Source organism: Stenella coeruleoalba (genome assembly GCF_951394435.1).
Source record: "Stenella coeruleoalba genome assembly, chromosome: 4".
Taxonomy (NCBI): Eukaryota; Metazoa; Chordata; class Mammalia; order Artiodactyla; family Delphinidae; genus Stenella; species Stenella coeruleoalba.
In genome coordinates, this window is record NC_137149.1 from 124,292,785 (window position 1) to 124,320,233 (window position 27,449).

Below are 27,449 nucleotides of genomic sequence, written 5' to 3' on the forward strand. Positions count from 1 at the left end.
AAATAAATAAATCGGGAAGGACATTATTTCAGTAGTTCTATAAGTGGCAGTTCTTTGGTTTTTGTTTCTGTTTTGTTTTCACAAGGTTTGGCCCTTGTGGTTGAGGGTTCATCTTGGCAACCGCCCAGGGAAGCCACCTGCCTCATCCTCTTCAGGAACAATCGTGTAAGTCCTGTACTGAAGACCTCACCAGCCACTTCTGTTCAGTCCTGTGTGGGCACACAAGACATGTTTAGATTTTTACTGTTTCTTTAAATAACCAAATAGAAGTCTGTGTTTGTCCTTAAAGTAAACATTCAAAACCCACTCCACTAATACCAGAGTGACCCTCTTGTCCTGTGGAAATCTATAGCATACCAGGACCAAGAAAATCCCTAGGATATACAAGCATGTAAAAAAGATGGAAAACTGAGTTTTTTTCACTTGCCAGCTGTGTTTTTTTCTCTTAAGAGGCTTCATTGACATTCAATCTGGTCAATAATTACTCTTGAGTATACATTTTCAAGGATACTAAACAAAAGTGTTCATCTGTGCTGTGATCAGCAGTGCTTCTAACTGGATAAGGAGGAGAAGCAAAGTAAATACACATCAATAAACAAATGACTTTAGAAAAAATAACACCATCCCTCTAGGGAACTTGAGAGAAAAAAAAAAAACAAACAGAAAACAATCAACTTGCTCAAAAAAGACTGGGTATAAGAGACATGATGGTTAGTTAAACCATCTTAATGGAATGTACAGACCTATGTGCTCTTAGATAGATAATTCACGTGCAATTTTATCTCTCAAGGTTTAATTAAATATTTGCATTTTGGCTAATCAACAGCAATTAATAAGAGATGCTTATAGTCATACAGCTTATAAGAAATGGGGACGGGCTTCCCTGGTGGTACAGAGGTTGAGAGTCCGCCTGCCGATGCAGGGCACGCGGGTTCGTGCCAGGGTCCGGGAGGATCCCACATGCTGCAGAGCGGCTGGGCCCGTGAGCCATGGCCGCTGAGCCTGCACGTCCGGAACCTGTGCTCCGCAATGGGAGAGGCCACAGCAGTGAGAGGCCCGCGTACCGCAAAGAAAAAAAAGAAAAAAAATGGGAACATGGCCTGCACTTGAATTTTAATGGTCTTTTTTTTTTTTTTGCCACTCCGCGGCATGTGGGATCCTCCCGGACCAGGGCACAAACCTGCATCCCCTGCATCGGCAGGCGGACTCTCAAGCACTGCACCACCAGGGAAGCCCCAATAACAGGCTTTTTAAAAACCTGGCTGTTGATTTCACTCAGCCCAGTTACTCTTCATATCTGAACGAGGTTATTCCTCTTGCATTTTCCACACACAGCACATTCATTAAGTGATCAAACTTAGTTTTCCCTTTAGAAAAAGAGAGAGAAATTTCCCAGTCTTGGGCACTAGAGAAAAGAAAGAAATTGTCTTAAAAAACAAACAGGAAAAAGAAGCCACCCCTTTCTGCAGGGGTTACCGTCCTGGTTGGGGCACAAAGCAGGCAACTGGAAATGGGCTGGATTTTAGCCCTCACTTCACATCCCCTCTCCTCAAGAGTCTCTGTGACAGGTCTGAGGCACACAGCGGTGTCTTTGACCCTGTACTCATGTTCCTGAAGGGTCTGAATGAGATATTTCACATGACCATATCTGCTAGGTAAATTCAGTATCTTTCTCTCTTTCTGCTGATGGGAGTTGTTATCGAGTTACACAGCATTATCCTAATAGATGGATATATAAAGCTTTTTAACAAAGAAAACTTCAACTCACGCAGCAACAACCAGAAATGGATTGTTTGGGGGAATAGATCGATTTTCTCTCTTACATTCTGCTCACCCTTCCTAGAATCTGCATCTAAAAAAACCAGGAAGGGGATAGCTACTCACAGAAACAGGAGATGAGCCCCAGAAGAGTCACCCTGGTTAGCAGATGGGGCTGATTTTGTTAGATATTTCACCTTCAGACAAGACCTTTTCAGGGGTGACTTTCTTTTTCTGGATCCTCTATCCATTGCTCTGAGAATTAGAAAAATCCTCTTTTTCCTTGCTAACAGGGAGACAAGCCAGGAGAAAATATCTGAAACTCTGGCTAGGTCTGGGCCACAGGAGTTGGTAGTTGCTCAGAAGGATGGGAGGAAATTTTTGTTTTTTAACTTTTTATTTTATATTGGAGTACAGTTGATTAACACTGTTGTGTTAGTTTCAGGTGTACAGCAAAGTGATTCAGTTATACATATACACATATCTATTCTTTTTCAAATTCTTTTCCCATTTAGGTTGTTACAGAATATTGAGCAGAGTTCCCTGTGCTACACAGTAGGTCCTTTTTGGTTATTCATTTTAAATATAGCAGCGTGTACATGACAATTCCAAACTCCCTAACTATCCCTTCCCCTCACCCTTCTCCCCTGGTAACCATAAGTTTGTTCTCTAAGTCTGTTTCTGTTTTGTAAATAAGTTCATTTGTATTGATATCATTTCTTTTTAGATTCTGCATATCAGTGATATCATATGATATTTCTCTTTCTCCGTCTGACTTACTTTACTCAGTATGACAACCTCTAGGCCCATCCATGTTGCTGCAAATGGCATTATTTCATTCTTTTTAATGGCTGAGGGAAACGGTTTTAAAGACCAAGGCATGGGGATTATCTGGGATTGGGAGGGTGGGGCTGAGATAAAAGAGTGTCAAGGAAGATGGACTCAGCAATGACCATGGAAGCTCTCTAACACATGGTGGGGTGGGGCTGGTGTGGAGGATGTGAGCCCAAGAAAGTCAGTGTGGGTAAGTTAGCCACCCCAGGAAAACACTCTCGAGGACTGTGGCCCTTTGGCATCTGTCTATATTGGTGTGTATGGAATGACAGCTCTTCAGGAAGAAGCCGACCGATTACACGTCCCTCGTGTGTGTGCGCGTGCTCGGAAGTGGAAAGGAACACCTCAGTTTTCCTCTCCTCAGTCTGAAGATCATCTGTTGCCTAAACTTGTCCGGGGCAGAAGATGGGAAGGTGAAGGAATCGTGCGCGGAAATGACTCACCAGTAGACAATTTTCATGTTCAGTTACAACTGCGCCTCTTGTGATGAGAGTAATTGTGCCTCAGTTTCCTATGGCAAGTTTCAATCGATTCTGGGGGAGGCTGGCCAGTCTTTATATTCCAGAGAAATTGTTCTACCAGGTCCAGATTCACCTGTGTTCTTTGAGATCTGAATATGTGGTGAAGATTTTTGATCTGTACCAAATAAATACCTTAGTGTTAACACTCAGTCACATTGGGGCAGATGAGTCACTTGGTGGGTTTTTCTGTATCCTTTGTTTTCTCTCCTTTCCTGATTGTTTGGCCGTTTCACTGCTCATTAGCAACCCCGTAAGAAATAAAAGAGGAAATAAAAGAAGATAAAACTCTGATCAACTATGTTCTATTATTTCTCTCTGATTTACTCTGATTTAGCTCTGGGGAAAGTTGGACCCGTTGGCTGAAAAGTTCAGGGCTTATCTGTGAATTTCAGTGATCATGGAAGGATTCAAAGATCCCTCTCTCTAAAGGAGAGAGGGCAGATTGTGTGCTGGAGAGAGGCCTGGCCTTGTAAGAGCTGGATGACCTGTGTTCTTCTGCCTTTGCTTTTAGCTGGATGCTCATGTCATCCTTTGGACCTCGATTTCCTCAATTATAATTTGGACAGGATGATCTGTATATACCTAGAAAGCTTCTGTTGAGCCGCTGGAAGTTATGGAAATGTATTTGCAACTAAGAGTCCTTGCACCTATCTAACCTCCTTGTGACTGTTAGGCATCATTTTTGAGAAAGGCATCACTTTATGGAAGTTTGGTGCAATTTTTTGGTCATAAAACAGAGCCGGAGATCTGGCCTTGCTTTCGTTAATCCTTTGCTCTTTCCCCTGCTCTCACCTCCCTACAGAGCTCTAGCCAGTTCCTGTTGCCATGCCTTACTCTCCTTGTTCTCAAGGACTAATCAGAAGTGGCCACTTCTTCCATCCTCAGTGCTGGATGTGTGAACTTTACTGTGAATAACTCGCTCAATCCTACAGTTCAGGGCCCTGGCTATCCAGTCTACCTCTTGAGCGTCTCTAGACTTCAAGTTATGTAGCTAACACTTATTCTAACATAACTCAAACATGTATTCTAACATAACTCTCTTATTCTATTATAACTCAAACATGCTGTTTCTGTCTCTTTTAACACTTTATTTTTTTTCTTCCAAATAGTCCTGTGGAGCCTTTAGCCAGAGAATGCAATTTTGGTCTGTGTCTGCGTCTTTTGGAACTCACTTTGACTTTATCCTAATTTCATTCATGGTATGATGTATGTTTCTTCATAGGGAGCCAGTGTTCATAACCAACTATATGAATAAATTGATAAGATAAAAGAAACTCACAAACTACTTAATGTAGTTCATTTAAATACACAAATACCAAATTCACTTGTTGTATGCTACAAACTAGAACGATTTTGTTGAAATGTAGATCATATGCAGTACAGCTTAATTTCTTCCATAAAAAGTATTCATATTGAATAATTATTTTTATTCCCCACCAGTTGTTCCACACATTATATAATTTTGCTAATTAATAAATTTTTTACTTCTTATTTTTAAATAATTATTACAAAATTTAGAATGTGCTATTACTAATGATAACTAGAACCCTCTTGTTCTCTGAGGGTAAACTTTCCTTGTCATGCATCAGACTATAGATCCTTCTTCTTTGCCACTTTTTCCATTCTGTTTCATTCTTTTTTACCATAAACCCTCTGTTTTCATTCTCTTTCTGAAAAGGTGTATTGAAGTTTCTAAAGCTTTCAGACTCATATTGCATACCTGTGTCTTGAGAAATAGATGCAATGAGGAAGTTTGATATCTTTGTAATGATAATTTAATGGCTGTTCCACTTGATGTTAGAAAATTCCTCATAATAAAATGGTCCGAATGATATTACAACGTGTGCAGTCATTAAGAATATCTGATAGGCATGGTTTGAATCATATATTAAAATGCATTCTGACTTAAATTTAAAGCATTAACTTAAACAATTTTCTGCAGAATAAATAGTATCTTGACCTAGATTTTGATTATTATCTTTCATTCACTCTTGAAGAAGACCTTCAAACTCACTTGCCTGAGGCACTGCTGAGCTCCAGGCTTTTTTCAAGCTCATAAAAGAAAGATAAGAGTCACTCTTGAGAAGTGAGAAATCCTACCGTAAAAACTCAGTGTGGGATTATCTGTTTCCTTTAACCAAATCACATCTTTGTAGACCCTTGGTTTATTTTCTTCAATTTGTTTGACTCTTAAACCATAGTCCATGGCTGTCACGTGTTGGCATTACCACAACTAAAGAGTAAGAGAGGGTATAGTTCAAATGTGTACCATTAGGTCATTTTATTTTGGAAGGAATCATTTCTAACTACTAAATTAAAATGGCAATTTAACAGGTATGACTAACAGCTCAAAGCAAGGAAGCAACGAGATCACACAAAACTAGGAAAGGGTGAAGGTAGATTAGTAGAGATGGCTCACCAGGGCTGAATCAATGGCTCAAATGGAAACAGGGGTGGTGATGATGGGGGAACAGAAAGGGCTACCCAGGGAGGAGCTGGCCACCAAGATGGCTGCAGTGGGACTTCAGCCAACCTTGGTTTCACTATATCTACATCACTCCCATTCTCCAAATTCCAAGCAAATACTAAGGGCACATAAAATAATTATTTTATGAATATTGTTGAACATAGTGATAATAGCCTACTGATAGTGTATCTTCTGATAGTGTATCAAGTTCTTCTCGCCCACTTCCTCTAACCCAGCCCTGGTCTACTCACCATCTGTTGGAAGGATAGCACAAGCCCCTTGCTCTACAGCTTCTCTCATCTTTCATTTATTCCCACTTAACATGCTCTTTCTCCCCAACCTTCCTGCCCCACCCCTCCTTCCCAAAGCCCCCTGACATAAGTCCTTTGGACTGAGTTCCTCAGGGATGCCCATGCCACCCCCAGCTCCTCTTGGCATCGGTCTGAAGTCCAACCTGGGAGCTGGAGACTGGGTGTTTGCAGACATCTTCCTTCAGTTGTATGATCCTTTTCCATGGGCTTGATTTTGCCCTCAGGAGTTGGGCAAAACTCTGGGCTGTCCCAGACAGAAAAGCTGATCAGCACCGAGGCACAGAGCTCTGTACATGGAGCTCTCTGCACACCTACATGGCTGGGCTCTGCTTGTGCTCCTCAGAGCCCAGAGCTTTCCAGTGCTCCCAGAAGGCATCAGAAAAAGACAACTTGAGTTTAACTGGCCTGACACCCTTCTCCAGAGAAAACCTGTGAACCTGAGCCAAAGGGCTAGTAACACTTGTTTACTGTGTAAGCAAGAGGAGAAGAATGTGTGATGTACGGTGGAACTTTGTACAGAAAACATAATAGATTTGAGAAACAAAAAAAAATGATGTTGACAAAGCAAAATTCTCTATTCAGTGTCAGAAGCGAGATTATATATTTATTTAATTTTTTCCTTATTACATATCATATTAACCCTTTGATGGTTTTCATCCCATTTCTGGTTTTAACTACAGTTGGTGTTTTTTGTTTTCTTTTTTTTCTGTTTTTTTTTTAATTTATTTATTTATTTTTGCTGTGTTGCGTCTTTCGTTTCTGTGCGAGGGTTTTCTCTAGTTGAGGCCTCTCACTATCGCGGCCTCTCTTGTTACGGAGCACAGGCTCCGGACGCGCAGGCTCAGTAGTTGTGGCTCACGGGCCTAGTTGCTCCGCGGCATGTGGGATCTTCCCAGACCGGGGCTCGAACCCATGTCCCCTGCATTGGCAGGCGGATTCTCAACCACTGCGCCACCAGGGAAGCCCTCCCAAGTCGGTGTTTTAATTACTTCCAAATATATATCACTCATACTGAGTTCCAGACCTATTTATTCAACAGCTTCCTTGACAACTTAACGCTGAATATCTCACTGACATCTCAAATTTAACATGTCAAAATAGCACCCTGGATTTGCCCTCTTTCTGTTCCACCTGAGAAACCCAACAAAGGTCTAGGATTTTGTAGACTGCATTCAAATGTTTCCTGACTCTTCTCTCTCTCTCTCTCTCTCTCTCTCTTTTTAACCATACTCCATTTCTACCATCCTCATCTGAGCCACCACATTCTCTCACCTAGATGAATGAATGCAGCTGGCTTCTGAGAAGTCTCCCTGTTCACTCTGGTCAGCCCATAGTTCACCCTTCACAAGTAACCAGGAAACTTTTAATCATGTCACTCCTTTGCTTAAATCTCCATGATGACTTTCTAATACACTTATAGTAAAATCTGATTCTCTTACCATGGCCTGAAGTTCTATGTAGTCACCCTTCTACCTCATTTCAAATGCACTCCTATCCCCTTGGTTCACTACCCTCCAACCAAATGTGTATTCTGACTGTTGGGCCATGAATTGACTTTTATGTTCTGTAACAGATTGCTACAAATTTAACAAGTTAGAGGAACAACACATCTATTATCTCATAGTTTCTGTGGGTCAGGAGTCCAGGCATGGTTTACCTGGATCCTCTGCTTAGGGTCTCACATGCTGTAATCAAGGGATTGGCTAGGGCTGTGTTCTCATGTGGAGGCCCAACTAAGGAAACATCGGTTTCCCCACTGGTGTGGTTTTTGGAAGTATTCAGTTCCTTGTGGCTGTGGTTGTTCCAAAGCCAGCAAAAGAAAAAGAGACTAGAGTGAGTCTGATAGCAAGGTAGAGTCCTATGTCACATAAAATGATCATGGAAGCGAGTGCTTATCATTTTATTGGTTAGAAGTACATCACAGATATTACCTACACATATGGGGAGAGGATTATCCAAAGATGTAAACACCAGAAAGAGTCAATCGTAAGGAAGCCCCTGAATTGTCTGTCTGCCACAGGCCAACATACCGACTCTGTTCCCACCTCTGGAGCTCTGCTTGTTCTATTCCATCTACCTGTGATGCTCTCTCCCCAGATCTGTGCCTGACTTCTCTATTCCATCATTCACTCAGGTTTCAGCTCCAATGTTACTTTCACATGGAGGCCTTCTCTAAGAATTCAGCCCCCAAACACACACACACACACACACACACACACACACACACACACACACACACACACACAAACACTACTCTTATCTTGTTTTGTCTTATTCATAGCCCTGAAATCATCTTGTTTACTTATTTACTATCTGTCTCCCATTTCCCCCACTAGAATGTAATGTCCAAAAGGCCAGTTAGACTAGAGACCTGTGTGTCTTTTTTCGCACTGTGTTTTCAGCACTTAAAAGTGGTATGTACTAGCATGAATAATGTTGTTGGGTAAATTTAAAATAATATTGGATTAAATAACTGATCGTTCATAATTTTACTTAGCATAAAGAACTGAAAGATTATAAGATTCACATCTGAAGTTTTTTTAAAAAATGAATAAGTTTATCAAAACCCTGTTCTAAAAATTAATCTGTTAATGTGAGCAACAAAGTATAAAATAAAATACTTGGACTATGAAAGTCTAAATTAAAGCTTATGATTATTTATGCCTTCTTATTTAAAAGGATTATGAAAGAGAAAGATAGGGCTTATAAAATTTTTATCTCTGCAGTGATAATTCTATTCCTAAATACATAATATTTATTTATATGAAGATTAGCATCTCCACGTATATATGGTAGTGTGTCATTTTGTAAATTGTGCAGACTCTAATCACGAAGTTTCATCTCAATTTAGATAACTCCTATGCCTTTCCAAGTTGGAAAAATAGAAAAAATGAATGGTTGTAATACTTACTGGAGTAACAGAGATACCAAAGTAAGCTGCTCTGTAGAGTTTCATGGGAAGGCAACCTTTGGTGGAAGCACCAGCTCAGTGTCTGCTTTATAGCCCTGCAGTTTCCAAAAGAAAAATATTTCCCAGTTCACCAAGAAATAATCAGGAAACAGAAACCAATTTACACTAACCAAACATTTTAAAAGCTAGTTTATACACCAGATTGCCAATTTAGGTTCAAATCTGTGTTTGACCAGGCAACAAATCCTGATTACTTACTTAGGACATAACTTCCCATTTCACGGTAGAAAGCAAATTGTAGGTCAGAAAGTCCACTGGTGAGCACAGAATAAGAATGGTGTCAGATGACCTTACAAGACAGGTCTGCCAAGCTTTGGCCACCTATAGGACCGCATTACTCTAGGGAGATCTCTGGCTCGATGATTGGAATTTGCCATTGGAGTCAACCCCAGCTTCTCTGGAAACTGCTACAGGACACATGGCAAATTTTTCTTCATCTACTGCTTTCCGTTTTTGTCAGTCACGACATTATCTCTTCTAGGCAACTTATGTTTCGGTGGAATCAATTACAGCACAATTTTCCGAAAATACTACTAGGCCCTGATAACCACAAGTCCTCAGTCTCAGAGGCAACACTGTTATAAGCCATTCATACAATGGGCTACTTTTACAGGGGTTTCATCTGCCCATGAGAGTTGATTTTCACAGCTCTCTGTTTCACTTGATAACTTCTTCTCACTGTTCTCAAATCCTCTTGGCAACAACCTCTTTGTTACCTGTAGCTTCCTATGAATTGACTATATGCATTGTTCTTTATTTTATTAAACAATCATCTGCTTCAATCGTTTTGGTGGCACTAACAGAAAAACTAAAAAATATTTTCATTATGAATTTCATCAATATTTTAGAAGAATAAGCTATTGGAAAACATCTGAAACTTTCTATCACAATTTTCAACTTTTTCTCTCTGGAACAGAAGGTGATGAAGAGAAAAATGAAAATACTGAAATAAGCAATTTGGGTGTCAAATGTATTGAAAATATTTTACTCGTCTTTTGATGTGTTATTGGAAGTGAAACATGACATCGATATGCGCTTCTGGAATTTATGTGTTTAATGACTTGTGGGATGAGCTCTATCTACAGAGGACACATACAATGGTAGTTTATTTGATCTTCGACAGCTCTGCTGTCACCATCCCATCTTTAAATCTGAACATTTTTTAAAGGGAGAGGTGATTTAGAATGGAAACAAAATGTGTCTCTTGGTAGAATCATTTCTCCCTTTGTTACTGAGAACTCTAACTCAGCACATCTTGGAGTTGTGTTGCTGAGAAGTAAATTTTTGCAAATGGTATACTAGGTGTAATATCAAGCAGTACCATTCCCTCTTCTACCTCTTGGTTCTTGGACCCAAGTATCCTGGCTCTGGTACAAGTACTCCTGATTCAGGGTACATGCTGTATCCTATAGCACAATACCCCAAGCTTAGAAAGAAGTGTATGCCAGCTGTTCAAGCCTTCATTTGTTTCTTTCTATAAGACCAAGTCTTTGTGGATGACAGGTTATGTGTAAAGGCAGTTTATCCATGAATATCAACCCCCTGACTTAATCCCCGGAAGCCATCGGTACTGTGGCCATAAATAAGGCACTTATAAGTCCATAGGTGATGCTGCTTTCAGAAGCATAGCCGATAAGGAAGGCAAACCTATATACGGAATACATGTCTATTCTAATTAGGACAAGATACTGCCTCCTCTGTGATGGAGGGGATATAATATGACCAGCTTGCTACCATCTAGTAGGTTGGCCCTTCCAGAGTATTGTGTCAGGAACATGGGGTTGCCAAATGGGCTTTCAGCAGTGGGAAAGACCATGTCACTGTCTTGGGGAGGGCAAATTCTTGTTACTGTGCCTGACCATGTATAACCTCCAATCCTATCAATACGACCAAGTTGTTCATAAATTATTTAGTAAACATTGGAATAAATTTACCTCCACTGAGCAAGAAAGTATGTCTACCTGGTTATTAAGAGCTTCTTCTGTCCATTCTGGGTCCATTCTAAGTAGTCGTCCATGTAACTCTTTCCCCAAACCCCATGTTAGCAATCGTGCTTATTTCGGGTCTCTGATCATTCAGGAAAGCTACTAGAAAATGCCCATATATCAGTGTGGACTCTTTTCTCCATCTGGGTAAAGTGGACAAGAGTAAATGCCATTTAATGGCCACTGGAAGGATTAGCCCAATTGGCATTCTGACTTTGAATATCAAGACATAATATGTTGATGAGAATTTAGTTAAGTTTTTAGAGGTACTTGTCAGGTCCTCCAAGAGCTGATGCAAAGATGGGGTAATATGCAAGGGTTTTATCTGAAGATATTCCTATTGGAGAGAAAATAGGGAAGGCGCTGAAGAAGGCTAAAAAAGCCATCAGACTGTGATGCAATTCTGACCCTAAGGAGAGAGGGAGAGGTCAATTGAAAGTAATCTTAGACAGCTAGGAAAACCATAGGGGAATCCTTTAGTCAAAGTTGGCTTTCTGGGGAGTGCAGTGTCTCTCAGGAACGGGTTTGCCTTAGTACCTTTGATGCAGAGTCATTGGCTGTGAGTGACCCATGAAAGGTGAGGAAACAAATTTCAAAACACAGTAACTGGGACCCTTGATTAACTACACACCCTGTAGTTAGAAGCCTATAAGGTACACTCTCATGACCACTGCAATGGATGATATATCCTTAATTATCTTATTATCCTAGAAAAATATTAAGAAGTTACTGCTGAAGTTGTTTATAGATCCACTGAAATTATTGTTTTTTGAACACTTTGGTTTGTAATATCCAAAATTCTGCCTTCCTAGCTACGTTACTAATTAAGTTTCATTGATCTTCTATTTTCTCTTATGGTTCTTCATGGTACTTAAAAATTTTTAATAAATCACATGGACTCATTATTAGTAGTAATAAAGAGGGTCATGATAGAGGTATTACCAGGAGAAGTCAATGATCACTAAACTGGCCAGTATAAGATGATCCTTCTTGGATAGATTACCCTAGTCAAAGACGTATTCCTCAATTTTGGAAATCCAGAACCATGACTTTGAAGTATACCCAGAGGTGATCGAGCTTAGTAAAAGGCTTTAACCCTAAATAACCAAACTCACACATGTTGACACACAAACCAAATGCCAGTGTATTAATTTACAGTGAAAATATAATTTCCAGGAGAACATAAATATTCATGTTAGTTAGCCAGAACATAATTTCCACCCATTTAAGAATCTCTACACTATACATAAATTATACTTATGAGATTGCTTGGGAAGCATGGGATTAGTGGGAAAAGAGTTAATTAAAAGCATAATTTAGGAGAAAAGCTTTAGAGTCAGCCAAACCAAGGTTCTTTGTAGAATGCTTTTTATAAGTAACCAAATTTCACCAGTTTCATAAAGGACTGATGAATCTTTTATTTTATTTTCAAAGAATGACTTTATTTCTCTTTTCTTTTTTAAATTTATTTATTTATTTATTTTTGGCTGCGTTGGGTCTTCATTGCTGCGCGAAGGCTTTCTCTAGTTGCTGCAAGCGGGGGCTACTCTTCGTTGCAGTGCACAGGCTTCTCATTGCGGTGGCTTCTATCATTGCAGGGCACAGGCTCTAGGCGCACGGGCTTCAGTAGTTGCGGTGCCTGGGCTCAGTAGTTGTGCCGCACGGGCTTAGTTGCTCCGGGGCATGTGGGATCTTCCCGGACCAGGGATTGAACCCATGTCCCCTGCATTTGCAGGCGGATTCTTAACCACTGTGCCACCAGGGAAGTCCCAGAATGACTTTATTTCAATCTTCTTGAGGGGTATTCATAATTTTCCCATGTCCTAGCTATGACAAATACTATAAAATCAACATCTATTCCAATTATAATCCTAAATATGCTACATTAATGAATATGTTGCTGTGTGTTCAGGTTTTCATTTCCTTTGTTGGAGCTCAAAACGTTATACTGCTATATTTTTTTCTGTGGGATAGATTCATCTTCTACAGCTCTCTGCCTCTGTATTCTAGAATTGGTGGTATCCCCAAAGCTAAGGTTTTCTGCACTTCTATTCCCTTCAGTACACCTGACACACCTCTACTCTTTTTTTCAAGGCTCAAAATCACATCTCAAGAACTATCCCCTCTGTGAACACTTTTGTGACTGACAAACTTCTACTCAGTCCTGGGCAGCAGTGTGGTCCTTCCTTGAGGCATCAAACGTGATATCACTTTTATAGCACATGTTATGTGGACTGTGGATGTCCACAGGACTGGATGATCCAGGGAGGAGTATCAGTCACAATGGTCTGTGCTGTACCAAGTTCCATTGGGATAACTGGCTATGAAAACTGTCTGGAGGCAGGTAACTAATGGGGTATAAATGCCTGGGAGGCCTGAGGTCAGTACTAGAGAAGAAAGCGTCCCATCTAAGTGCCAAGTTTAAGACCCTATATAAGAAATGAAACCCATCGAAAACCATGCTTCAAAAAGATACCTATATCCCAATGTTCACTGTAGCACTATTTACAATAGCCAGGACATAGAAGCAACCTAAATGTCCATCAACAGAGGAATGGATAAAGAAGATGTGGTATGCATATATACAATGGAATATTACTCAGCCATAAAAAGGAATGAAATAGTGCCATTTGCAAAGATGTGGATAGACCTACAGACTGTCATATAGAGTGAAGTAAGTCAGAAAGAGAAAAACAAATATTGTATAATATCACTTATATGTGGAATCTAGAAAAATGGTACAGATGAACTTACTTGCAAAGCAGAAATAGAGTCACAGATATAGAGAAGAAACTTATGGATACCAAGGCGGGGTGGGATGAATTGGGAGATTGGGATTGACATATATACACTACTATGTATAAAATAGATAATTAATGAGAACCTACTGTATAGCACAGGGAACTCTACTCAGTGCTCTGTGGTGACCTAAATGGGAAGGAAATCTAAAAAAGAGGAGATATATGTATACTTATAACTGATTCACTTTGCTGTACAGCAGAAACTAACACAACATTGTAAAGCAACTACACGCCAATTAAAAAAAAAAAAAAAAACAGCAAGCAGGAGGAATAAGTCCAAAGAGGCAGGAAGGAGCCTCCAAAAAGCCACGCTGGAAGAGTCTCATGTAGGAAGGAAGGTGCATGGAATTCACAGACGTTGAACCTGAAAAGGCAGGAAGGACTGGAACAGAATTAACACAGGTCATCGTGGAGTTGTGTTAAGGTGTTGCTAGAAACTGGGAAATGAGTTCATGAGAATAGAATGATCCTTACTGATGTGAGGGATCGCATGGAGCCCAGTCACAGATAGTCACAGTGATCAACTGAATGTATAGTGTAAATTTACTTGGTGGAAATAATTTAGTAATTTATTGCAGCAAATTAGATGTTGGAATGAAAGCGTGGTTATGGTTGTTATGCTTGTAGTCCAAACAGAATCGATTTATGGTTAGTAGAATGATTGGTGTGAGCAGTATTGCTGGCTTTCCTACAGTGCGTGACAGTAGGCAATGAATAAGAGCCTTGCCTTCCAGCACGTCTATATTTGGTGGAGTAAAAAACAACAGCCTCACTCTCTTGCCCTCTATCTGTATGCGACAATGAGCTAGGAAGCTCACTTTCTTACATTTATATGTGAGAGAAGGGATGAAAGCATGGGCTGGGATTAACAGGCTGACATTAAGTGGGTGTAAATATAAAATCCTGAGTTTTAGGGGAAATTTTAAAATATATACATATAAAGACAGGACGGAGGAGGAGTCTATGTAAGAGACCTCGGGTTTTTAGCTCACCACAACTCAAAATTGGATTCTCTTTCTGGAGACAGGATTGGGAAAGGTATTTGCATGGGGCTGGAAAAAGATGGTTCTGACAGCAACAGAGGCTAAGGAAGGACTTATTCAGCTGGTTAAAGTGACTTCGGGTCTTGATGGTCTTGATTCCCAGCCTGAGCGTTTTTCCATCAATCTGTGGACGACAGGGAAATGTTGCAAAATACTGAGGATTCGGTGCCGTGAAGGAAATGATTCAGGGCGGCAAATTCGAGGCTCTTCGGTTGCGTGAACTAATTTCTGAAATGAGTCTAACTTCTGAGAGCAGTCTGGCGGGAAAAGCCTTCTGGGTCTGGAGACCCAGCACACGGCTCAGTAGGCTCCGCCCCCTATAGGCTCCGCCCCCGTCCCCGACGAGCCAGGAAACTGCCCCAATCCCGAATCCCGGTTCAGCCTAACCCCGCCCCCGCCCGGCCCCCCCCGCCCCCTCTGTATCCCTGGAAACGCTCTCGCGTCTTCTCTCTGCGCCTGCTCTGCAGGGTGCGGAAACAACCGCGGGAGGAGAGGGCAGCGCCGGCGCCCAGCACCTGCTACCGGTCGGGGACACACTTAGGCGGAACGGAAAACCAGAGCTGTTCACCAGGGCCAGTCCCTCGAGGTTCGTGACGAACTCTTAGAAGAGACGAGTCGTTCTTTCGGGCAGTCCTTCCCCTGACCCCGACAGACCTTCCTCCGTCAATCTAGGGACTCAGGCTTCCTGAGCCAAGGCCCTCACCATTTACTTCAAGAAATGCATAGAAGGAGGAGCGCAGAAAGGCGCTCTTCTCGCCGCCCAGTTCACCCTGTGAGGGCAATGGAAAAAATAAACAGGAGTAGGAATAAATCAATTAGTCCTGTTTAGAACTGGATGGGAGCACAAGGGAACTGAGATGCCCTCGGTTTTGGTAGATAACCCAGTCTGTCATAAGTTTGAGAGATCCCTAATGTCACATTTGTATAAGAATATATCAAAACACATACATATTTCAGATGTATTGGCATTTCATTGAATTAGTGATTAGTTTCTTCCATAGGAGCTATACTTTGTAATTTTTTTTATGGTTTGCATCTTTAATCATCGACATAATAAGTCATCTATCACAGCAGGATTTTTTTTTTTAAGTTTATCTAACTGTATAGTAAGTACCTGGTTTTTGTTGTATGAATAAATCTTATTCCACTATTTGGAGCAGGAAGGGGGGTTATTCCTTTAACTAATTTTTAACTTTTTTCCTTCTCTCCTTTGCTGTTATTCTTTGCTTCCAGATTTTCAGGCTGAAGTCTGTAAGCCTGGAGAGGCCTCCAGCAGTAATCTCCAAATGTAAGTCGAATGAAACATGGCCCGCCTTCAAACACTTTTCCCGCTTTAAATTTTGATTTAACTGTCAATAAATGTTAGTGAGTAGGAAATCTGTGATTTCTATTTATTTAACAACCTAATAACCTACCATAGAATGCTAGATGTATGCAAAAATTATGATACAAGGGATAAACATTTACTGACTCTTTTTTTTACTCTTTTCAGGAGGAAATTATTGATATTTCTTCTGTAGTTTTCTTTAAACTTTCATAGTAAAAGAGCTTATGGTGATAATATGAAAAGTTCCAATTCTTATCAATGATTTTGTTAAATCATATTTATTTTGAACTCTCTTGATGACACATGATACATTTGCTTGCTGTGGTTTATTGGCCTTATTTCTCACATTTCAGCTTTTACCCCCAAACGACTGAATTCTGGAGACAGTGGTCAGCCTCAGACATAGTTACTCCCAGGTAGCCTCTGCCTATACAACTCTAGGCCTCCCCCTCCTTTGTGTTTCCTGATAAGGATCTCTGGGGATCCTGAGCAAGAGGGCTACTCTTTGAAGAATTTTACCTGGGGACCAGAAATGTAAACTCACACCATGGGACACATTCAGCCTGATCCATCCCTCTCAAACCCTTCATCCCGTATTTCTCCATTCTCATTTGTTTTTTGCATGTGCGGGCCAAACTTAGAGACTGTAACTGTGAAACAGGAGCCAACCAGGAGATCAGAGAATCCACCAAATCTCTTCTGAATACCAAGAGTGGAATGGCTGAAGGCAGCCTTTTGATCTTTGTCTCAGCACCTGTGGTGGCCAGAGTAGGCTGCCCATTTGGTAGCACTGGGGGAGCTGCCTCTCGGTCCCCTAACAGACTGCTTCACCCTAACCTTCTGGGGCTAAGCTCATTTTGGTACCAGCCAGAGTAGTACCTCTCATTATCCTCCCTTATATACCTGAATCTGAACCATTCCCCTTCCTGCAGTAGCACCCACTTTATCATTCTGCCCTGACCACCCCCATTCAGAGTTGTGCCTTGAGGCTTGCCAGCAGGCCTTGCAATACTTACACTAAACTAAATTTAAGAGTAAAGGTGCTCCTGCTGCTAATGTTCTCAGATCAGAGAGGAGCAAAATGAAGGAACTGGCAGCTGAAACTTTAATGGTTGGAAACGTTAACTCTGATTTTGAAAAAGAAAAATCGCAGTTGATCTGGGTGACAAAGAAGACGTTTTCCTCTCCATGTATATAACATTTGCATAAGATTTCATTAGAGGCTTGTATTTTCTAGGAAAAACAGCCTGACCCAAGTAAACATCAATAAGGATAAATTTTATGTCCCAACCTGGTAGGCCAGTTCTTGGGAGGCTTATACACACCTTGATGGGAAATGTGAGATGGATCGGAGCTTCTGGGGTTTGATCCCTCTATCTGTGTACAAGTAGGTGGGTCTTCCTAGTTTGGGGAGAAATTACAAGTACTCTTTTCTCGTTTTGAAGTTCCTTGGGGAACCCTTCAGAGGTCCCTGCAATTATGCAGAGATACCTCTGCCCAGTGCCCTTGGTGACCAAAGTGGGAGCTCTCAGAACAGTCTTAATTTGTCAGGGAAGGACCTGCGTGCTGAAGCCAGCACAGGCATTGTTTCTTTCCCCTTCCAAATCCCCTGGGGGCAGAGAGGTCTAGGTTAAGAACTGAGATGGCCCAGATTTGCTCCATATCCTTGGAGGACTCTGGAACGTAGAGTCTTCACAGCTTCTCTGAAATAGGCTTACAAGAGGTAGGTTTGGGGAGCCTTTGCCCTTCAAATCTGTACACGAGGTCTAATCCTATGTTAGTTTTAACTTCTTGCCGCATGTTCTACATAATGTTGCCATTTAGTAAGTTCTGGTTATCCAATTAACTCAAAGAGTTGATATAACATGTGATCAGAAAAATAGATTTATTTTTAAATACAAAAGAGTTAAGTCACTATATTAGGAAGTTATGGAGTATAATACATTATGTTTCTAATGTTTGTTTTGGAAGAGAGGACTAACATTTGCTGTTTAGACTGAGTGCTTTAAAGCTATAACTGTATAAAAATAAGTTGACCTTATATTTCATGGATCATACCATGCACTGATAATCTGGGTAATATCAGGATTCTGTTATATCATGACACTGATCTCCATTAGAATATTCTCTTTAATTATGTGAATAATTATTTTCAGGCTGGAGTAATAATCTTTTTTTAAGAAACAAAAAACTGCCTATTTCTACACTGAATTTCAAAAGATTTTCCCTCAAATCTCATTGCTTTCCACCCTCCGTCCCCCCATGGCTTTGTAGCACTAGAGGAATATCTTGTCTCTGCTGGCCACAGGTGGTGCTACCTCGGCTGTGACCATGTTTGTCCACCTCTATCATTCTCTGTCACCCAGATTTCACAACAACCTCCAACTGGCCTCCGCTGCCTTTCCTTCTGCCCCCTACAGTCTAAGTCCAAAAGAGAAGCCAGAGCAATCCTTTCAAGGTGTAACTCAGACCATGTCACTCCTGGGCTCAAAATCCTCCAATCAGAGTAAAAGTCACATTTTTTTACAGTAACTTTCAAGACCCTATACCATCAGAACAGCACCAGGTTCCTCCTTAGCTTCTCTGACTTCATCTTTTTCTGCTCTTATTCATCCCTTGGCTACTGGTGAGCAGCCGATTTTTACAGTGGAAGAGATGCTATGTGACTTCCAAAGCCAGGCCCTAGAAGGGGATACAGCTTCCATCTGGCTTTTCTTTGGGTACTTGCCTTTGGAACCCTGAGTTGCCACCTAAGAAGTCTGAGGCTGCCATACTGAGAGGAAGCCCAAGTTGTATGAGGAGGTCACATGTATGTGTTCTGACAGACAGCCCCAGCTGAGGTCCCAGCTAGTAGCATCAGCCACCAGTTACACGAGTGAAGACCTTACAGAAAATTCCTGTTTCCCACCACTGAGTTACCCCATCCTTCTGAGTCTTCCCAGCAGAGGCCCCAGTCAAAATTGAGTAGAGAAAAGCCATCCATTCCCATTGTTCTTTCTCCTAATTCCTGACCCACATAAAGTAAAAGACTTCTTTTTACTTTGATTATTGTTTTAAACCACTACATTTTTTTTAGTTGAAGTATAGTTGATTTACAATGTTTCAAGTATATAGCAAATTGATTCAATTGTATATATATATATGAATATATATATGTATATTCTTTTTCAAATTCTTTTCCAGTATAGGTTATTACAAGGTACTGAATATGGTTCCTTGTGCTCTACAGTAGATCCTATTGTTTATTTTATATATAGTAGTGTGTATCTGTTAATCCCAAATTTCTAATTTATCCCTCCCCTTTTCCCCTTTGGTAACCATAAGATTTTTTTTACTGCATCTGTGAGTCTATTTTCACTTTGTAAATAAGGTCATTTGTATCATTTTTTTTAAGATTCCACATATAAGTAATATCATATGATATTTGTCTTTCTCTGTCTGACTTACTTCACTTAGTATGATAATCTCTAGGTCCATCCGTGTTGCTGCAAATGGCATTATTTCATTCTTTTTATGGCTGAGTAATATTTCCACTGTGTGTGTGTGTGTGTGTGTGTGTGTGTGTGTGTGTGTGTGTGTGATATCTTCTTTATCCATTCATTGGTCAATGGGCATTTAGGTCGCTCTCATGTCTTGGCTATTGTAAATAGTGCTGCTGTGAACATGGGGGTGCATGTATCTTTTTGATTTAGAGTTTTCATCTTTTCCAGATATGTGCCCAGGAATGGGATTGCTGGATCATATGGTAACTCTATTTTTAGTTTTTTTTAAGGAAACTCCATACTGTTTTCCATAGTGGCTGCACCAATTTACATTCCTACCCACAGTGTAGGAGATTTCCTTTTTTTTTAACACTCTCTCCAGTATTTATTACTTGCAGGCTTTTTGATGATGGCCATTCTGACTCATGTGAGGTGACACCTCATTGTAATTTTGATTTGTATTTCTCTAATAATTAGTGACATTGAGCATCTTTTCATGTGCCTGTTGGCCATCTGTATGTCTTATTTGGAGAAATGTCTATTTAGGTCTCTGCCCATTTTTTGATTGGGTTGTTTGCTTTTTTGATATTGAGCTGTATGAGCTATTTGTACATTTTGGAAATTAATCCCTTGTCGGTCACATTGTTTGCAAATATTTTCTCTCATTTCATAGGTTGTCTTTTCATTTTGTTTATGGTTTCCTTTGCTGTGCAAAGTCTTTTAAGTTTAATTAGGTGCTATTTGTTTATCTTTGCTTTTGTTTCCATTACTCTGGGGGACAGATCCAAAAAAATATTGCTGCAATTTATGTCAAAGAATGTTCTGCCTATGTTTTCCTCTAGGAACTTTATATCCAGTCTTACATTTAGGTCTTTAATCCATTTTGAGTTTAATTTTGTATATGGTGTTAGAGAATGTTCTAATCTCATTCTTTTACATGTAACTGTCCAGTTTTCCCAGCACCACTTATTGAAGAGATGGTCTTTTTTCCATTGTATATTCTCGCCTCCTTCATCATAGATTTGTTGACCTTAAGAGTATGGATTTATTTCTGGACTTTCTATCCCGTTCCATTGATCTTTGTGTCTGTTTTTGTGCTGGTACCATACTGTTTTGATTACTGTAGCTTTGTAGTATAGTGTGAAATGAGGGAGTGTGATTCCTCCAGCTCCATTCTTCTTTCTCAAGATTGTTTTGGCTCTTTGGGGTCTTTTGTATTTCCATACATATTCTCAAATTTTTTGTTCCAGTTTTGTGAAAAATGCCATTGGTAATTTGATAGGGATTGCATTGAATCTGTAGATTGCCATGGGTAGTACAGTCATTTTAACAATATTTATTCTTCCAATCCAAGAACATGGTGTATCTTTCCATCTGTTTGTATTGTCTTCAACTTCTTTCATCAGCATCTTATAGGTTTCAGAGTACAGGTCTTTTGCCTCCTTAGGTAGGTTTATTCCTAGGTATTTTATTCTTTTTGGTGCGATTAAACCACTACATTTTGAAGTGATCTGTACACTGTTGTAGCTATGTGCTCTCTCAGGGAAGCTGTCTCCTTGTTGAGAATTGTTCTTAGCATTTATCACTTCTAAGGGAAAGGCTTTATTTGTGAGTGAGAAAGTTTTAGAAGACAGCAAAGTATGAAAAAATTTTAATTATTGATTGTAACAGGAGAGAAAAGCATGAGCATTTGAAATCTATAGCTGTCCTAAAAATCTTCACTTTATAATTGCAACCAGCTCCACTAACAAAACCCATAACAAAGCTCCTAATTGTCTGAATCTTCAATGCATTTATCAAATTTTCTCCTTTTCCACTTTGTGATGGAGGTGCAGACAAGTAATAAATTGGCCAAAAGGCAGATAGTAGAAGAAAATAATGAGAGAAGCAACCTGCAGAATTCACTCTCTGAGCTTCATGACTGAATAACAGAGCTATAGATCTACACACAGAGGCATTCTCAGCTCAGACAACTGACTGTGGATCTCTAATAATGTCTTAAAAGATTCTTTGAATGATTTATTCTTTAAAATACCATTTCTGGTTTTTTTTTTCAGTAGTCCAAAATGACCACCCTGCCCCCACTGTGCATGACACGCCCAAAGCTTACGGCCTTAGCCAGACAGAAGCTGCCATGTTCCCCCAGAACAATTCCAAGGTACGTGACCCTGGCTTTCATTTTTTATTCCTACAGAACGAATTTCTTGCAGTAAAAAATGTAAATAGCATATCTCAGAAAACAAAATTGTTTGAAAACAAAAGTATACTGTTATATTCAGAATATTCAAATTTGCTGTTTCAGAAGGATTGATGAACCTCATTCAAAGATTAAGAATCTGTTTATTTAGCAGGCTAGCACTCATTTGATCATTTTATTTTCTATTACCATTACATTGTGCTTCCTGTAAAGCTTTGGAAATACATTTCCTTTTTAAAATACGTGTGGAGAATTGAAAGCAGAAGCTTTAGGCATGAAAGATGTATGGCATCTAAACCACAAGGTCCCAAGCACTGATTTCTGTTTTGGAGGAAGGATGACACAGTCTTACTACCGGGGTAAACTGGCAGGCACGATTTAGCTCGTGAAATGATCCTGGGGCTTGAAAATGCATCATCGAACCACCACTGCCTGTGAATGTCTGCTGAGCTTATGGAGTTTTCAAATGCAGCCGAAAAACTGTAGGGCAGGAACTTGATGTATTTTATCATAATTATGAATATTAACTAAGATTGTGTTATTTAGAAATTTCCACTTATAGTTTTATTGATTTTTAGTAATGCACATATTATTTATCAATATAAACCTATATATAGGATAGGTGGATGTGGAGAAAAACCCATTTACTTAAGAATGCAGAGTGTTTTAATGTGTTGGTGTTTTATTTGTTTACACACTGAGGTTAGTATTCTTCCCTGCCTCTTTCCATTCAAGAAAATTAAAACCTATATATAGGTTTGATTTTTTTTTATGCTTACCTTTCAATTCCTACAAGGCATAATGATCAAAGTATTATGAGACTACTTTGTTCTGAGAAGGACCATACCTCATTTTTGGTATTTCTGGCAAAGACCAAAGCCCCTGGACCAAAATAAATACATTCAGCTAAACTACCATCAAAGTTCTTTGGTAATAGAATTGAAAACTGTAGAAATAGTAAAATAGAAGTGTAGAAAATTGTAATTTTATTTTCAAATAATGTGAAAAACAGAAAATTTTCAATAGATGCATAATTCCAGTATATACATTCTTATTTTCCATTTTCCTTTTGAATAATGTGATGTATTTACAAAATCTGAAATAGCTAGCTTCTTCTTCCTGTCTTTTGTAATAATTGAGATTACATTTTCTTTTCAACACGAGCAAAAACATAGCCCAGTCTCACATCCCTAGAATAAGAGAGATTTTAAAGAAAATTTTTTTGTATTCATTTTATTGAAGAAAAACATTTTTATCATAACCATTTAAGGCAAAGGTTTGTATCAACATTCTCCATTAGCTTCTGAATAAAAAGGTATCTGTGTATCCCATACTCCTGTTGTCATAAGATGTTCATAGTCTGCTTATTTTTAAAGGTGCCAGCTGTATGAAGATTGAACATACTACATGTGTAATATATTTCTCATTAAAGTCTTCTTAAAATCACTTTCACCTTGAACTTTTAATAATAATTTGAGTTTTATGTGTGATTTTAAAAACCACTCAAACAGCATGTCAGAGCAAAATTCTGTAATGTTTGCAACCAATAATTTTAACACATTTGTATCAAATAAGTATTATTACAAGATCCTGTGCCAAACAGAATCTGACTTCTGTAGCTGGAAAGCTATATTATGAGAAAACATGAGTAAAATGGAAGATCTTATAATGCTTTGAGGAGAAAACCCTATTTACTTAAGAATGCTAGTATTTTAATGTGTTGGTGTTTTATCTGTTTACACACTGAGGTTAGTATTCTTCTCTGCCTCTTTCCGTTCAAGAAAATTAAAATTTTGAAATTATCAATGAACAACCTAACTCTAGCTTTTACAGAACATTTATTATCTATGATATTGTCCCCAGAATATTTCTGTTCTTCTGGTGGCATTTTATATGTTTGGTAGCTTTTCAACTCAATTTAAGGCAGTGCTTTATTATTTCTTTCCATTTCATTTAGGTCTCAATTGATCAAAGAAAAAGACGACATAGATCATTATCTGGAGGTGAATTTCAAAGGATTGTCAAAAGAGGAGGTTGCTGCGTAAGTATATACCTCTTAAAGGTACTTTAATATAAAGTTTGTTTATTTTGTCTTGAATCTTTATTGAAATTTCAATTTTCCTGTGCAGTCCACTTTTTTATTGGAACATAGCATTTAAAAATTAAAGCTCATATTAAATAGTGATAAATCATGTCTATTGATCTTACACATATCAGTCTTTAATTTTATGACTTTCAAAGTTCTCATATTTACCAAGATATTATACTATCATATTTGCAATATTTTAGTTAATTCTGTGTTATTAATTGCTTAATAACTTCCATTTTAAGGTATATTGCCTCCATGGGGGAGAAAAGAAAACTTTAAGAGAAGGATTCATATATCTTTTTTCCTGGTGATTTAAAAAAAATCCCTTACTAATGTATATTCTCTCTCCTGCCAAGAACCCACAAAAAGAATTAATGGATCATAGTTTATTGGTTAATTTAAAAATAATTCTAAATTGTCTGGATTTATTTTTTTAATGAACAAAGTAAACTTTGCCATTTTATGGCTAGTCAGAACCTAATTTATGATCTGAGTAAAAACAGTATAAAAATCCAAGTAGGTTAGTGAGAAATAAATAGAAACCTAGAATAATAGCTAAACAGGTTTAATATTTCTTACCTATAGACTTGGTGACTCTGTTATCAGATTTTTATATGTAAGTATTGACAAATAGAAATCTTATATATGCACATGCATCTTACAGAATTCATTAAATGATTCAACTATTCAAAAATATTTTATACAATAAATGCTTTTAAAAGATTGTCTCTATTAATGTTGCCTAGTGCTATGGGATTCCACTGACAGGGTATTCCTATTGATGGTTTTGGTATAGGTTTTCACATAGTCTAAAATTCTAAGTCTCTTGATATATTTCATTAGATAATTGTCAGTATGCATATAGCATGGAAAAATGGAATAGTTCATTCTATCAGTAACTGCTTTATTTTATAGAGTGACAAAATTTATAGTAGCTATAATCACTGTCTTCCTTGGAGTTGTATTGACTGCCAAGTGTTATATCTGGGACCTTTGGTTTTTAACTGCTATTCTAATTGCTAATTCATTAGCTTTCCATGGTAGCCTATTGGACAAAATTAAAGGTCAGTGTTGTCTGATGATACAATTCCTTCTTAAAAGAAAAATATATATGAGTGATATTTGCTTTCTGATTTAAATATAATGATACCTAAATAGCTATAATTGGCTTAAGAATTAGGAATTAAATTTGGAATTAAACTTATGCTTCACATATTTTAACAAATTAGACATCTATATACTTAATATCTGCTTTCAGTCTGCACTGAAGAAAACATTATTATAAGACAATGCAAAATAGGCCATGTTAATGAGTGTTCTGTTACAAATATTTTTTTTTTCACTAAGGATATTACCAAATTGATTTCAAATCCATATTATGCTACAGAATACAAGTAGCCCTGGGTAATTCTCAACCCTTACTGTTGAATTCTCCTTAAAGCTTCCTACACTTGAATACTTTTTTATATCAAAGCTCAAAGATAGTGGGTGCAAACCTTAGTAGGAAGGTAACTTGTACTTGGCTCACTATTATGCTCCTGATGGATATACCTTGTAGACCTTGCCCCAAACAAACTGAATAGCATGTAAAGGAGAAAATTGATTTCAGCATCTCTCAGCAGCACCCAGCAGGTGCCATGAGGAATTATGCATATTCCAAAGAATTTCTGTGTAAAACTTTTTATCAGCCATTGAACTCTAAAAGATAAATTGGTCAGCAAACATTTATTAAGTGCCTACTTTATATCTAACACTAGGTTTTTCACAGAGGGGAAAACAATGTTATTTTAGTATAAAGTACTTGGTCTTATCCTTGTCTCTATTTGAAATAATACAAGCAGGAAATAAACATGCAATGAATGAGTTGCATAATTATACTGTGAGGTGCAGCCTAGAGGTCTGGAAAAAATCAGAGAAAATTAAGATGTTGGATAAAAGTTGCCAAAGAAGACAGATTTTGAGTTTGACTCCATATCTGTTAGCATTACAAAATGATCAAACTGGTGCGTCACAGATCCTCAGTATACAAGAATATAAAGGGGAGAAATTGGTGAATCAAATTTCCAATCAGGCAAAAGCAGTATCTAAGATATATTCTCAAATTCTTCTCTAAACTGCCTTATTCTTCCCTAAGATGATAACAGAAATATATACTTAAATAATTCATGTACACTAGCTTTGATATCCTGTAATATGGATGTGTTCTTTGTCTAGTCCCAGAATAACACTTCATCATCTACTCCAAAACATACCAGCCTACTAATACGTAAACTCACACTCTGTGTCCCACCTATTGCAATGGGTGGAGAGTTCCTGTTCTTGTCTAAGGATGATGTCTCTACTTGTGCTCTGGATACCATCCCCTCTTACTTGTTCCAAGACTTTCTCCACCAGTTAAATGTGTTTTCTTGCTATATCATCAGTTTCTCCTTTTCCATTGAAGCAATCTCACTAACATTCGTATCTACCCTAGTATCTCCCTTGACTTCTTATCCTCCTCCAGTTTCTACCCCATTTTTCTGTACCCTTCGCAGTAACCAGAAGCATTGTCTCCATCTTTCCACATCGCATTCTTAGCTCAATTGACTCTAAATAGGTTTCCAGACCCAGAACTCACGGAAATCTGTTTACTGTGACTGATGTCCTCCATTTTTATTACATCTAATGGTCATGTTTCTGTCCTCATCTTGCTTGATGTCTTCACATTATTTGATAGAGATGAATACTCTCTCCTTGAACATTCTGTGCTTGTGGCTTCCAGGATGCCATGTTCTATGGTTTTCCTCCAAACTCTTCAACTATGCTGCCTTCAGTCTCCTTTGCTGGCTGCTTTTCTGTTTTCAAACTCTCAATGGTGGATTGTTCTAGGGGTGGGTCTTTGACCCTCTACTCCAGCTACACTCTCTACCTGGATCTAGTCCTATAGCTTTAAATACAAGCAATACCTGATGGCTATCACATTTATAAATCCAGCCCTGACCTCTCCATTAAGCTTCAAATTTTTATATCCAACTGTCTCCTTGACATATTTACTTGAATTTTTAATACACATTCCAAGGTTAACATGGCCCCCCACTGGACTCTTGCTTTACCTCTGCTGCCCCTCACACTCCCCCCTCCTAATATCCCTCCCCCAGTCTCCCCTCAGTTCAGTAAATGGTACCAAGGCAGCCTTGAGTTTCACCTTGCCTTCACCACCACTCCCCCATCTAATGCATCAGTATGTACTATCAGATATAACTCCAAAACTTATCCTGTGTTCATCTATTCTCTTCATTGCATAGTCACCATCATCTCTTGCCAAGATCACTAGAAGAGTCTCCTACTTGCTCTTCTAAAATCCCCTTGAATTCCACCACAATTCAGCCACCAGAATGACCTTTTAAAAATTAGATCATGAGGACACTCACCTGTTTAAAACCCTCCAAGAGCTTCCCATTGGTCTTATGATAAACTCTGAACTCTTCATCACGACCTAAAGCTGTGTGTGATTTGGGCTTTGCTGACCTCTCTGGCCTTATCCCCCGTTCTCTCTACCATTCACTCCTTTCAGTGTGGCCTTACTGCTGACACTTCTTGTCATGCAGGTGTCACCTTGAATGTGACCCCAGTCTGCTATTGCCTGACCCCATAATCAAGGAGCCCTCACCCCACTCACACTTA

The 27,449-nt window shown here is 39.0% G+C and overlaps 1 protein-coding gene across 2 annotated transcripts in view; it reads left to right on the forward strand.

Annotated features, from left to right (window-relative positions):
* Positions 1-15,161: 15,161 nt before the first annotated feature.
* The window catches only part of TTC29 (tetratricopeptide repeat domain 29), a 255,598-nt gene continuing 243,310 nt past the window's right edge, over positions 15,162-27,449 (forward strand). For both annotated transcript variants that reach the window (XM_079920595.1, XM_079920596.1), the window contains exons 1-4: positions 15,162-15,277; positions 15,925-15,979; positions 21,558-21,658; positions 23,655-23,738. In XM_079920595.1, the coding sequence (XP_079776721.1) occupies positions 21,567-21,658; positions 23,655-23,738 (176 nt within the window). In that variant the 5' untranslated portion in view covers positions 15,162-15,277; positions 15,925-15,979; positions 21,558-21,566. The remainder of the gene's footprint in view (positions 15,278-15,924; positions 15,980-21,557; positions 21,659-23,654; positions 23,739-27,449) is intronic.